The 13,699-nt window shown below is 44.7% G+C and overlaps 1 protein-coding gene across 1 annotated transcript; it reads left to right on the top strand.

Annotated features, from left to right (window-relative positions):
• Window positions 1-3,302: 3,302 nt before the first annotated feature.
• On the top strand, window positions 3,303-12,671 carry antkmt (adenine nucleotide translocase lysine methyltransferase; the record flags this gene model as incomplete). Its single annotated transcript, XM_084439032.1, has 5 exons — window positions 3,303-3,464; window positions 4,808-4,912; window positions 11,669-11,809; window positions 12,212-12,262; window positions 12,462-12,671. 5 exons carry the CDS (start codon window positions 3,303-3,305, stop codon window positions 12,669-12,671), a joined length of 669 nt encoding a protein of 222 aa, XP_084295158.1.
• Window positions 12,672-13,699: the final 1,028 nt, after the last annotated feature.

Genomic DNA, 13,699 nt, shown 5'->3' with positions numbered 1-13,699 from the left:
TGAGAACCCGAGGGTAAGATTACTACCCCCAAGGGATATATACAATTTGCCTAGATATTATATATATATATATATATATATATATATATATATATACAGTAAATATATTAGTGCTGTCAATTAAACGTGTTAATTCGATTAATTAATTATGCAAACATTAACATGTTAATGAAAATTAATGCAAATTAAACACATTCATCGATTTCGTCCAGCTGTACGTGGCACAGTTGCCGCGCTGCAGTTTTGCCCTGTCCTTGGCTGTAGCAGCGGAATACTAGATGGAGGATGCATACAGCTCTTCAGCAACCCCCCGGTCGGTCTGATCACAGTCTAGTGCACTTAAGGCCCTTCTACAAACCTATGGCACAACAATAACCAGTGACCAACAGGACGGTGAGGAAATGGACTCCTGAAATTAGTTATGGCCTTAAGTATGAGATGGAGACATCAATGTGGGGGTGGCTCAGTCAATCTTATGGGGAGGACATTAACAGGTTTGACACTGGGTCCCTGGCCCAGATACCCTCTGGACCCCTGACTCACATCGCCACCCCCTCTCTGCCATGCATGTCTACCTCTCTCCCCTCCCCTTCCCTGCCCATTGAGTGTATGGCCACTCCCTCTCCTGCCATTGCTATAGGTAACACCATCGCCCAGACCCCCATCAACCAACTGACCTCCACCATCATCCCGGGGCTGACCATCACTGCTGACCAGGTAACAAGTCAGCTCAGGAAACTCCACAAAGGTAAGGCTGCAGGACCTGAGGGCATCTGCATTCTTCAACCTGAGTCTGAAACTGGGTAGGTTCTGGAGTTGTGGAAAACATCATGCCTGGTCCTGGTACCCAAGAAGAGCCACCCTAGTGTCCTAAACGACTACAGACCAGTGGCAGTAACATATCCTGTCATGAAGAAAATGGAGACCTCAGACCCCTTGTGAAGAAATACCTTGTCCCCCTGCAGGTTGACTACCAGGCTAACATGCGTGGATGATGCCATCATCTTTACCTGCTAAACAGGGCCACACTCCCATCTCAACAAGGCTGGTAGCACTGTTAGGATCATGTTCTTTGATTTATCCAGTGCCTTCAACACCATTCAGCTCTCATTCCTGGGTGACAAGCTATCAATGCAGGTTGACTCCTCCCTGTGAACTGGATTATGGACTACTTGACTGGTTGACCTCAATATGTGAGCCTTCAGGGCTGTGTGTCTGAGATGGAGATCAGTAACACTGGAGCCCCCCAAGGGACTGTCTTGTCTCCCTTCATGTTCACTCTACACCACAGACTTCAGCTACAATTCGGATACATGCAACCTGCAGAAGTACTCGGACGACTGCTATTGTTGGATGTATAAGAGGTCAGCATAAGGAATATACAGTAGGAATCTAGTGGAAAAAAACATGGGGTGGTGTGCTCAGAACCACCTGCAGCTCAGTGTGGGGAAGACCAGGGAGTTGGTGGTGGACTTTAGGAGGAATAAGGCTCCGTTGACTCCCATTTCCATCCGGGGGTTGATGTTGAGATGGTACAGTCATACTGTACAAGTATCTGGGTGTGCACCTGGACAATAGGCTGGGATGGGCAGGAAACAGGCCATCTGAGGAGGCTTGGTCCTTTGATGTATGTAGAACAATGCTAAACATGTTCTACCAGTCTTGTAGCGACTGTGTCATCTTCTCAGTTGTGTGCTGAGGTAGAAGTATCAAGGTAGCGGACGCCAACAAGTTAAAACAGATGAGGAGGGCGGGCTTTGTACTGGGGGTCAGCCTGGATCTGGTGGCGAAACCGAGGATTCATCGACAATGGGCCTCATTCACCAATATCAATATCACCAATAAGTTCTGTTCTTAAATTTATTCCTAAGTTTATAAAGAAAACTCCCGTCTGATTCACAACGTGTTCGTAAACCGCTGGATGATTTCGCACCTTCTCATAATGATGAATCCGATGGTTTTGCTAATTGAATGTGCATGACCGTAGCCTACACCTTAATTTACTAATAAACTAAACGAAAATCGAAAGACCGGACTCCACCTGTCATATTTAGCTGCGTCAGTAAAAGCATGGGATAGGCCTACTCGTTCAGTGAAAGCTGTATCCGGAGAAGGGCACACAGTTGGACCCGGCGCATGGGGATATTATTGGAAATGGAAAGACTCTCGCTTTGTAAAATAATGACAACCATTATTATAAGATATTATAAATGATACAAATATTATAGTATTGCAATCGTATAATATCATGTAGATTTGAAGTAAACGCAAACACAAATAATTTAAAATGAGCATTCGCACGAATAGCCTACTTAAGACTGCTCTTCCGTAACCCACTGTGTAGGGGTGTTCGTAAATTATGTTAGTTCCCACATGTGAGAACAATGGTGAATGCCAGAATCTTCTAGGAAATGTTGTTAGTGGAGTTTAAGAAGAAATGCTTCCTAAGAAATTTTTAACTTTGTTCGTGAATGAGGCAATGTTTCCAATCCTCTCCAAAACAATGTGGTGATGCAGAGCACCTTCAGTAACAGACTGTTCGTCTGAGCGCTTCCGTAGGTCCTTTATCCCCTCTACCATCAGACTCTAATTACTCTTAGTTTATATTTTAACTGCCTTTTTACAGTGTTTAATGACGCCTTTAGTGTTGGTAGGCTACTGTTTTCAGTGTTTTACTGTTTTTATCATCAGTAGGTAGGCTACTGTCTTGTGTTTTTGAGTTTTTCTATTATCTGTCTTGATTTAGCTACATTTAATCCCTAATTGGGATTAATAAAGATACAGTATCTATCTATCTATCTATCTATCTATCTATCTATCTATCTATCTATCTATCTATCTATCTATCGGATTGCATTCTACATAAAGTGCATAAAAACAATTTACCTAGGAAAGGGCCTGGATCTATCGGTAGGCAATTGTCAGGGAAGGAAAGAGGCAACGAGGTTGAGCAGGATGCATAATCTGGGATTTATTATAAAAAATAAAAAAAAAGCTAATTTGCAGACTTTCTAATAATTTATATAATAAAAAGTTTATAGGCTCGGGTGTTATTACAGGCGGCCGAGGTTTTCTCTCTCTTCCGATGCCAGGAATGGAACGCGCTCATACAAGCGGAACCTTAATCGCTAACATGGTTGCCGGTACTCTTTGTTTTGCAGTCGGACTGAGCATCGTTTCGTAAAAACGTTCTATTAATACATCCATGGTGATAACAAACCACGCATTCTGTGTAGCTGGTAATAGCGTTTTAGTGTTATTATTTTGTTTACTGTAATTGTCATTTCAGTACTGGGTTATTTATGGATCAAGACACTCCAGATGAGGCGCTTTCACAGTTCAAGGACAGGCGTCTTGGGGCTTGGGGCATTTTCCAGATAACCGCTGGCACCGGACTCGCAGTTTATGCCATGTGGGCCGGAATCCTCATGCCAGGCTTTCGAAAAGTCCCACTGAGGTTGCAGGTAGGTTAAATACTGTTGCACTGTTGTCCCCCCAATAAAAACATGAAAGGAGCGTGAGACGCAACGGGGTCATCCCGGGTCATCCCCATCCCTATTGGTCCTATGTTTCCCCCGAAAAAGTGTCCGATGTTCCCCGGATCTTATGTTACCCCTGAAAAAGGGCCTATTTTTATTTTATTATTATTGTTATTATTACTATTGTTATTTATTATATGCCTAATTTATTTTTACTGTTCGACTTGAATGTGTGCATATGAACCATCGTTTAAATAAGAGATAACTTTGGTTGCATTAAAAGCCTATATTTTGGATTGATTATTGACAGATATCTACTGTATTTATTTTATTTCGTTTGAGAAAAATACCAAACACACACATACACAGACACATATCCAATATATGCCTCATCGAAGAAATAGATATGGTATGTTTTCTATTTGATAGATTTACTGAAGTTTAACATTAGTGAACCACACACACACACACACACACACACACACACACACACACACACACACACACACACACTCAATAGCCTACCAACTAGCCAAAATTCTCTAATCCTCCAGAAAGATTCACAATTCCATAGGCCTATCTCTTGTTTCTGTGCTGGTAGAGTTGCGGAGGAGAGTAGACTATTCGTTTTGAGGACCTTTTAGAGTGACTTGAAGCAAGTTGTGTTATGGCTACGCTTTTGGCTCCTGCCCAAAAGGTGCTATTTGAATTCCATTCGCTAGAATCAGAATGTTGTTGTGAGTTACACAAAATGAATTATTGCATTATCCAGTTGCGTTGATTTGTTCTGTTCATGGAAAATCATTTGGATGCTTTACTTATTTTTTAGTAAATTACTTTAAACTCTTATGGAAAAAGGGATCTAGAAGCCTTATTAGGAACCGGGGAACATGGAACCCTTTTTTGGACTGGGGAACATAGGACCCGGGGAACATAGGAACCTTTTTCAGACTGGGGAACATAGGACCTGGGGAACATAGGTACGCTCCCGACGCAGCAGCGGCTGTAGCCTGTTTTTTGTGTTTTATTTGTCTTGCTTGTGTTATCTTCTGTGTGAGGAAGGTGTCAAGTAAGCATGTATTGTATACAGTATCTTGTACATAAACATAATTGAGTCCTAGTTATATCCTTGAAGAGAAAGTAAGAGGAAGTGTGAGAGTTAAACAGCGCCTATCCTCAGGATACGGTATTGTCTCCTTCTAGAAGATACTTGAACATAGCATTTAAAGGCATAGTCGATATCATGTACCACATCTAGCTGAATGTGGAAAAAAACATTCCCTCAATGACAGAAAGCTACAAGGTGTTGTGATGTGTAATTCTTTCAGGTGCCCTACCAACCTGCAAGCAAGGCCCAAGTACAGAATGTCATGACATTGTTGAAAGGTCGACAGGGAACTCTTGTGGACTTGGGCTCAGGCGATGGCAGGATTGTGAGTATGAGCATACTTGATTTCCTGCATACCCAGTGTGTGTTTGCAATATCAATGTCATGATTCAAATACTACAGATGTGTACAAGACTTCATGTTCTACAAAGTATTAACACTGGGGCAGATGTACATTTGCTATATGGACAAAAGTATTGGGCCACCTACCCATTACATGAGCTTTTATGACATCCCATTCTAAATTCATAGGCATTAATATGGAGTTGGTCCCCCCTTTGCAGCTATAACAGCTTCCACTCTTCTGGGAAGGCTTTCTACAAGATTTTAGAGTGTGTATGTGGGAATTTGTGCCCATTCATCCAGAAGAGCATTTGTGAGGTCAGACACTGATGTCAGACGAGATGGCCTAGCTCGCAATTTCATTTCTAGTTCACCCCAAAGGTGTTTAATGGGGTCAGTCAAGTTCTTCTACACCAACCTCAGCGGGCCTAGGCCAATCCCTGAAAAACAACCCCAGACCATTATCCCTCCTCCATCAAACCTTACAGTTGGCACAATGCAGTCAGGCAGGTAATGTTCTCCTGGCATTCACCAAACCCAGACTCGTCCATCAGCCAGATAGAGAAGCGCGATTCGTCACTCCACAGAACATGTTTCCACTGCTCCAGTGGCGGCTTGCTTTACACCACTCCATCTGACAATTGGCATTGCGCTTGGTGATGTAAGGCTTGCATGCAGCTGCTCGGCCATGGAAACCCATGTCATTAAGCTCCTGGAGCACAGTTTTTGTACTGATGTTAATGCCAGAGGAGGTTTGGAACCCTGCAGTTATTGAGACAGCAGAGCGTTGGCGATCTTTACGCACTATGCACCTCAGCACTGGGCGACCCCACTCTGCAACTTTACGTGGTCTGCCACTTCGTGGCCGAATTGCTGTGGTTCCTAAACGCTTACACTTTGCAATAATACCACTTACAGTTGATCGTGGAATATCTAGGAGAGAAGAAATTTGACGAACTGACTTGTGGCGTCCAATTGCAGTACCATGCTGGAATTCAGTGAGCTCTTTAGAATGATCCATTCTTTTACAAATGTTGGTTGAGGCAGAGTGCATAGCTAGGTGCTTGATTTTACACACCTGTGGCAATGGGACTGAATGAAACGCCAGAATTTAATGATTAAGAGGTGTGTCCCAATAGTTTTGTCCATATAGTGTACATTAGTAAGTGCAGTGTAAACAGCGACTTGGGCAGTCACAGTCTAGTGCTTTGTGCATAACATTAGGCTACCTCTGTGTAATTGACTGCCTTAGAATCTAACATTTATTTGCCATGTGTAACAAGTACAGTTACATTGGAATTCTTGTCATCGCTTGCCCTTACAGTATTTTATCATTACTAATCAGTTCCTCATTCCAGTCCTAGGTACGCAGTTAGACATTTAAAGGTTCCCAAACTGGCAATTTACTATCCATAGTCTATCAGTCTATTAGTATGATCATCATCTACTTATCCCATCTGGGGGGGGGGTGTTAGGCCAATGGGGGTTCGGAGAGGGGGGTGGTTCAGCGAGGGCAAGGGATTGGGATGGAGAGACTGGTCCGTCAGAACAGAACAGTCGCGGGGGGAGAGGGGGGGGGACTGCCACTGAGCTGGCAGACCATGTCAGGAAAGAAGCTGTTGTGGAACCTCTCCTTTGCGGTCCTCATGCTCAGCCATCTTGTGTGTGCTCATGCCCCATCCCCACAGGCCCCTCAGAATTTCCTCAAATTTCCTCAGAAATGTCCTCAGAATTTCCTCAAATTTCCTCAGAAAGTAGAGGCACTGTTGTGCATTCTTTACAATGGCCTCTGTGTTGTGTATCAATGTCAGGTCATTAGGGATCTGCATTCCTTGGAATTTGAAGTGGCTCACCCTCTCCACTTCCTCCCCGTTGATAGTGATTTGGGCGGGGGGTGGCTCTTTCCTCCTCTCCTGAAGTCCACAGTCATCTCCTTTGTCTTACTAGTGTTCAGGGTCAGGTTGTTGTCTTGACACCATGTTACTAGGTCTGACACCTCCTGGAGGAAGGCCGATTCAGATGAGTCATTGGGGGACATCAGGCCAATCACAGTGGTGTCGTCCAAAAACATGATGATTCGATTGCTGCTGTGCTTGGCTGAGCAGTCGTGGCCGTGGGTGTACAGTGAGTACAGCCTGGGGCTCAGGCTGCAGCCTTGCGGGACACCCATGCGATTTTCAGTGTGGATGAGGTGTTGCTGCATATTCTCACCACCTGTGGTCTGTCAGTGAGGAAGTCCAGAGTCCAGTTGCAAAGTTCAAGATTCCTTTATTTGTCACATGTAATGTACAGTCACAGTGAAATGTTGCTGCTGGCTCCAAGATTATGCTTGATACAGATAAACTCTAATACTCTATTACAAATTATTATTATTATTGCATCTTCTGTGGATCTGTTAGGTTTGTATGTGAACTGTAGGGGGTCTAGTGTGCTGGGCAGTGAGGAACAGATGTGTTCCTTGACCAGCTTCTCAAAGCACTTCCACCACGGAGGTGAGAGCTACAGTACCAGGCAGGTTCGGCCCTGATGGTTGGTAGTCATTGAGGCAGGCTGGTCTTGGCTTCTTCAGTACAAGGATGATGGAGGTCTTCTTGAAGCATGTGGGGACAATGGACAAGGCCAGGGATAGGTTGAATATCACTGTGAACACAGGAGTCAGTTGGCGCACGCCTTAAGGACCTGCCCTGCAATGCCACCTGGTCCCGCGGCATTCTTTGTTTTCACCTCCTTAACACCCTTCGGATGTTGTGTTCAGAGAAAAGGAGTGCTCTTCCTTCCCCTCCGCCTCAGGTGCAACATTGCTGGTCTCAAAGCGTGCTTAGAAAGTGTTGAGGGAGTTCACGAGAGCAGCATCGACACCTCCTGAGGAGGATGGAGATCCATTGTAGTCAGTCATGGTGTTTAATCCCTGCCAAACACTTGAATTTCAATTCCATTTTCTCACCATATTCCCTCTTTGCTTCCTTCACTGTTCTCCTTACATTGTATGCTGCTGCCTTATAATCATCTATGTTGCCTATTTTTTGTCCTAGTTTGTAGGCAGCGGTGCACTTTTTTAGAGCATTGCATGTTTTATGGTTAATCCAGGGTTCCTGGTTTGGGTTTCAATTGATAGCCTAATAAACCCCGCTGTAAAAACACCAGATAACCTGCTCTCTACCTCCAAATGTGAGGAATTTGCAGCTTACTTCAGAGATAAGATCTTGAATATTAGGAGGAATATCACCCAGGAAAGGCTATGCATCCCATTCTCAGATCCTCTTCCTCCATGTAATGGACACATGAGCTTGTTTACACAGAAATGCTGAGAAAAGTAGTATCCAAACACAAATCCTCCACATGCCTGCTGGATCCCATCCCCACCGATTTTTTCAAAACTATTTTTGACTCTGTATCCTATGACATTTTAGCCATTGTCAATGACTCCATATCTACAGGCGTCTTCCCACCAATACTTAAAACTGCATTGGTGGGGGCGCCCCGGTAGCTCACCGGGTATGAAGGCTAGTCCTTTGCGCGGCGGACCCGGGTTCGATTCCTGGCTCGGGTCCTGTGCCGCATGTCCTCCCCTCTCTCTCTCCCACGTTTCCTGTCTCTCTCAACTGTCCTATCCTATTAAAGCTGAAAAGCCTTAGACACTTCAGTTCTTAGCAATTTTAGACCAATCTCCAATCTTCCCTTTTTGAGTAAAATTCTGGAAAAGATTGTTTTCAAATAGATTAATGAGTTCCTAGCTACAAGTTCTACCCTTGACCTTTTCCAGTCTGGCTTCCGCGCCCATCATAGCACAGAGACGGCATTAGTCAAAGTTGTAAATGACCTCAGAATTAATGCTGACTCCAAAGAGCTCTCTATTATCGTCCTCCTGGACCTGAGTGCAGCCTTTGATACTATAGATTATGCAATCCTCATCAAACGACTGGAGAAGTGGGTTGGCCTCTCCGGTCCAGTCCTTAATTGGCTTAGGACCTATCTAACCGGTCGTGATTTCTTTGTTGCCCTCGGTGACCATAGTTCAGGAAAGATCCCTATGACCTGTGGGGTGCCCCAAGGATCGATCCTAGGACCCCTACTCTTCAGCCTGTACATGCTGCCCCTTGGCAGTGTCATCAGGAGGCACAACATTAGCTACCATAGCTACGCAGATGATACCCAACTCTATATCTCTGTAACACCCAGTAACTACAGCTTGGTTGACTGCCTTGTCAAGTGTATTACGGATATAAATGTATGGATGTCACATAATTTCCTCCAACTAAACCAGGACAAAACAGAAGTACTGTTCATTGGACAAAAAGCGGAAAGAGAGAAACTATCTGCACATTTAAAAACTCAAGAAATTGACACCAAATGCTAGGCTAAAAACCTAGGTGTCTTGACTCAGATCTTAATTTCGAAAACCACATCAAGAATATTACAAAGACATCTTTTTACCACCTAAGGAACATTGCCAAGGTGCAACCCTTTCTCTCTCAGGCTGACACCGAAAGACTAATGCATGCTTTCATCACAAGCAGGCTGGACTACTGCAATGCTCTACTATCAGGCCTACCAAAGAAAGCAATCTCTAAGCTACAAATGATACAGAATGCTGCAGCACGAGTCCTCACTAAGACTAGACGAAGGGCACACATCACACCAGCCTTAAAATCACTACACTGGTTACCTGTCAACTCTAGAATAGACTTTAAAATACTATTAGTAGTCTATAAATCTCTCCACAGTCACTCACCAGAATACATTTCAGACATGCTTGTTAGGTGCATGCCCAACAGACCACTCAGATCCTCAGGTACTGAACTTTTAACAGTTCCAAAAGCCAGGACCAAGAAACACAGAGAGGCAGCTTTTAGTTTCTATGCCCCCAACCTCTGGAACACCCTGCTGGAGTGCCTAAGAAGGGCCGAAACAACGGAGGTCTTCAAGCGAGATCTCAAGACGTACCTTTTTGACCTAGCCTACAATCACTAGCCAGGACCTTGAGACACAGAAAGGCAGCCTCAAACCTACCTGTGAATACCTCTGTATACATTGGTGTATTTTCTGCTATGCACTGTATGTATATCAAGTAGTGTACAGAAGCTGGTTACCCTGAAACACGCTTGTTCTGTTTTGACATCTGTGTTGCTTCAATGGCTCAGCGTGCTACTAACCGTTTTCTGCCTCCCCTAGTGCCTCTCTTTCTCCCTCCTATCTTCTAACCAGGTCCAGTGGATGCCCCAATGTTGCCCGCAGACCAGCCTGAGTTCGATTGATACCCCCGTGTCAGCTGTGGATGTTGCATGCCTCTCTCTCTCCCTCCTATCATCTAACCAGGTCCAGTGGATGCCCCACTGTCACCAGCAGACCTCCCTGAGTCCGATAGATACCCCTGTGTCTGCTGTGGATGTCGTAGCATTTAGTTAACACACACACACATACACACAGACATACACTAGCAGGGCCGGACTGGGTGATTATTTCATGCCGGTAGTCATGCCCAAGTCAGGCCACGAGCCGAGCCGACGCGGTGAGATGGAACACTTTGAGTTTTGTTTTGTTGGGGGGGGGGGGGGGGGGCGGGGGGGGGGGGTGCTCCCGGTGCTCCCGATGCTCCCGATGGCCAGTCCGCCCCTGTACACCAGCCCACTTCCGGCTTAAGGCCTGGGCCATAGCAAACACACACCAGTATTTGCCATGTCTCTCCTATGTTGTTGTTAGCTTCTCTTACTCTGAAAATGTAATTTAATGTAATTTATTGCTTTGTAAATGTTCTTAGCTGGTAGACAAACATACTCCAGGAGCTTGCTCGATCGCCTTGTTGAGAGGGGTCAGGGAAGAATTTTTACAGCTCACTTATCTGGCCCCCGGGTGATTACTGTTTTTTTGCTTCCCTCTGGAATATGTAGGGGTGGGTCGTATACCCACCTCCATTGTTCTCTGTAAAGCGCATTGTGTTGCCTCTGGGTATGAAATGCGCTATACAAATAAAGCTTTGATTGATTGATTGATTGATAGGGTTTGATGGTCTGTTTGGCTACATACTCCTCTGTAGCTTTCATGATTATTTCAATTACTTCCTCTGTGAGTGTGTTTATATCCATGTTGTCTTTTAGCAGTTATTCAACAGTTGTGTTAGTGAACCTACACCATAGTGTAACCATAGTTAGTAGGCTATGCGTCAGTGCTGAATGAATACAATAGCACATCGGATTATCGAAAATATTTAATAATAATTGTGCTGGGTGGGTGATGGGTCTGCCTCTCAGCACGTCTCCTTGGCCCGTGTCTTCATCTTGCTCGGATGACTGCTGCCATTCCTTCCAGAACTTTGCCAAGCAAACGCACTGGCTGCATTACACCTGCTTTTCAAAGGCGGCGAAATTTCACCCAGCGCAAAACAGACATGCGGTTTCCCCCACAGTTTTCATACATACAATGGAATATGTACAGTATCAGTCTCTCCTTGCGCATCTCCTCCCATGTTTGTGCACGAAACTCCCACTTTTCCCTTGACCCTCCAAAAAATGCATATGCATGAGTAGGAAAAGTGCAACTTGCCATTCTGCACTCCTGCGCCAGACAATGCGTTTTTTGCCAAGTGGCTATGTTCGTACATACCATTACATGTTTGTAGGCATATGTGGTGAAATTATGCCTAAAACAGGTGCTAACATGTTAGTATATCTGTTGCCCCACTGTATATGAGAAGTTGGTATCTTTCACTGTTTTCTCTCTTACTGGTATTACATGTGTTCAGGTGCTGGAAGCCTACCGCCAAGGCTTCAGTCCTGCTATAGGGTATGAACTCAACCCCTGGCTAGTTCGTCTGGCCCACTTCCACGCATGGAGAGCAGGCCAATATGGGAAGGTGTCTTACCGACGCGAAGACCTCTGGAAGGTGTGACATACTTTTCTATATTTAGTCCTGTATGTGTAGGCTACTCTGGAATATTTTAGTCTTTTTCATTTCATGAAATGTGCTGATTCATGAAACTCACGGATCTATGCAATTGTACATGGATCCATAATGCAACATTTAACATGCAATAGGCTGTTGTTTTTTGTTTTGATCATAGTTTGCTGCAAGAGCATTAGGTGCAATTTATAATGCAACACATCTGCATTGAAACAGTCTCTAGGAAATCCTTTTGTGTTTAGTTGACTGATGTTTACTCTGTATAATGGTAGGCTACACTGTAAAATTGGAATACTGCCACAGTAGAAAGAAATAGTTTAAAACTGCTTATTACTGACTATTTAGGCTGAATGGTATTTATGCTTAAACTGGTTCTTATTGCAGGTCAGTCTGACAAACTGTAAGAATATTACCGTTTTTTTGGCCCCCAGCGTGGTAAGTAACTGTTTTGTTTGTGTTAACACCGTGCAGCAATTCAACCATACTTTTCTCATCCATGGATCATCCAATTTGGCATAATTGCCTAGATATAAAAAGATGTTGTTCACTAAAACCTAATAGTATGTCATACACAGCTGAAAATTAGATTAATTTAATAGCCTAGTAGACACATGTCTTTTTATGTCTGTGCTAGCTGTCTTTGCTGCAGGAGAAGTTGCAGGCCGAGCTACCAGATGACGCCTTGGTAATTGCTGGTCGTTTCCCATTCCCTGATTGGGCCCCCTGCAGGACTGAGGGGCACGGTATCGATCAAGTCTGGGCCTATGGCATGCGTGCTCAAAGACAGCCAGCAGGCGGAGTGGTTATTGCAAAGTCAGAGAGCCAAAACCAGCAACCCGAATGAACTCAGACGGCTGTGTCCGAATACCCATACTACATTCTAAATACTAATAGTATACAGTACCAGTCAAAAGTTTTGACTGGTACTGTATACTGCATACTAACAGTACTACATACTGTTTAATACAGTTGCAATCAAAATTATTCAACCCCCATTACACATTAGGTTTATTGGCAAAATATACAATTCCTCAGCTGTTTGCAATACACAAATTACACAAAAACTGTTTAAGTAGTTCAATGAAACCAATATTACAAGGGGTTGTATCCAAATTCAACACAAAATGCTACTTTTAATGACTAGTCTCAAAATGATTCAACCCCTACATGACAAGCATCTTCAGTACTTAGTAGAGCACCCTTTTGCTGTTATGACATGCTGCAAACACGATGCATAGCCAGACATCAGCTTCTGACAGAGTTCCTGAGGAATCTTAGCCCATTCCTCATGGGCAATGGCCTCCAGTTCAGTAATATTCTTGGATGTGCGTTTTGCAACCATCCATCCATCCATCTTCATCCGCTTATCCGGGGTCGGGTCGCGGAGGCAGCAGTTCCAGCAGGGGGCCCCAGACATCCCTTTCCCTAGCAGCATCAACCAGCTCTGCCTAGGGAATCTTTAGCCGCTCACAGGCCAGTGCGGAGATGTAGTCCCGCCACCTAGTCCTGGGTCTACCCCGCGGCCTCCTCCCAGCCGGACACCCCTGGAACACCTCCCTAGGGAGGCGCCCAGGAGGCATCCTCAATAGGTGCCCGAACCACCTCAAATGGCTCCTTTCGACGCAAAGGAGCAGCGGCTCTACTCCGAGTCTCTCCCGGATGACTGAACTTCTCACCCGATCTCTCAGGGAGACCCCAGCCATTCTCTGGAGAAAACTCATTTCGACCGCTTGTATCCAACGCTCAACAACCTCCTCCTGAGGTCAGCAGTGACCCATCCTTGCTGTATACAACTTGGATGGTCCCCCGCTTTGCCTTCCTGAGGTGATTATCTTCCAGAAACACCTTGGTGCCGACCGAAAATCCTTCTCC

The sequence above is a fragment of the Borostomias antarcticus genome (genome assembly GCF_949987555.1).
Source record: "Borostomias antarcticus genome assembly, chromosome: 5".
In the NCBI taxonomy this organism is placed as follows: Eukaryota; Metazoa; Chordata; class Actinopteri; order Stomiiformes; family Stomiidae; genus Borostomias; species Borostomias antarcticus.
This window is presented reverse-complemented; position numbering and strand designations above follow the sequence as displayed.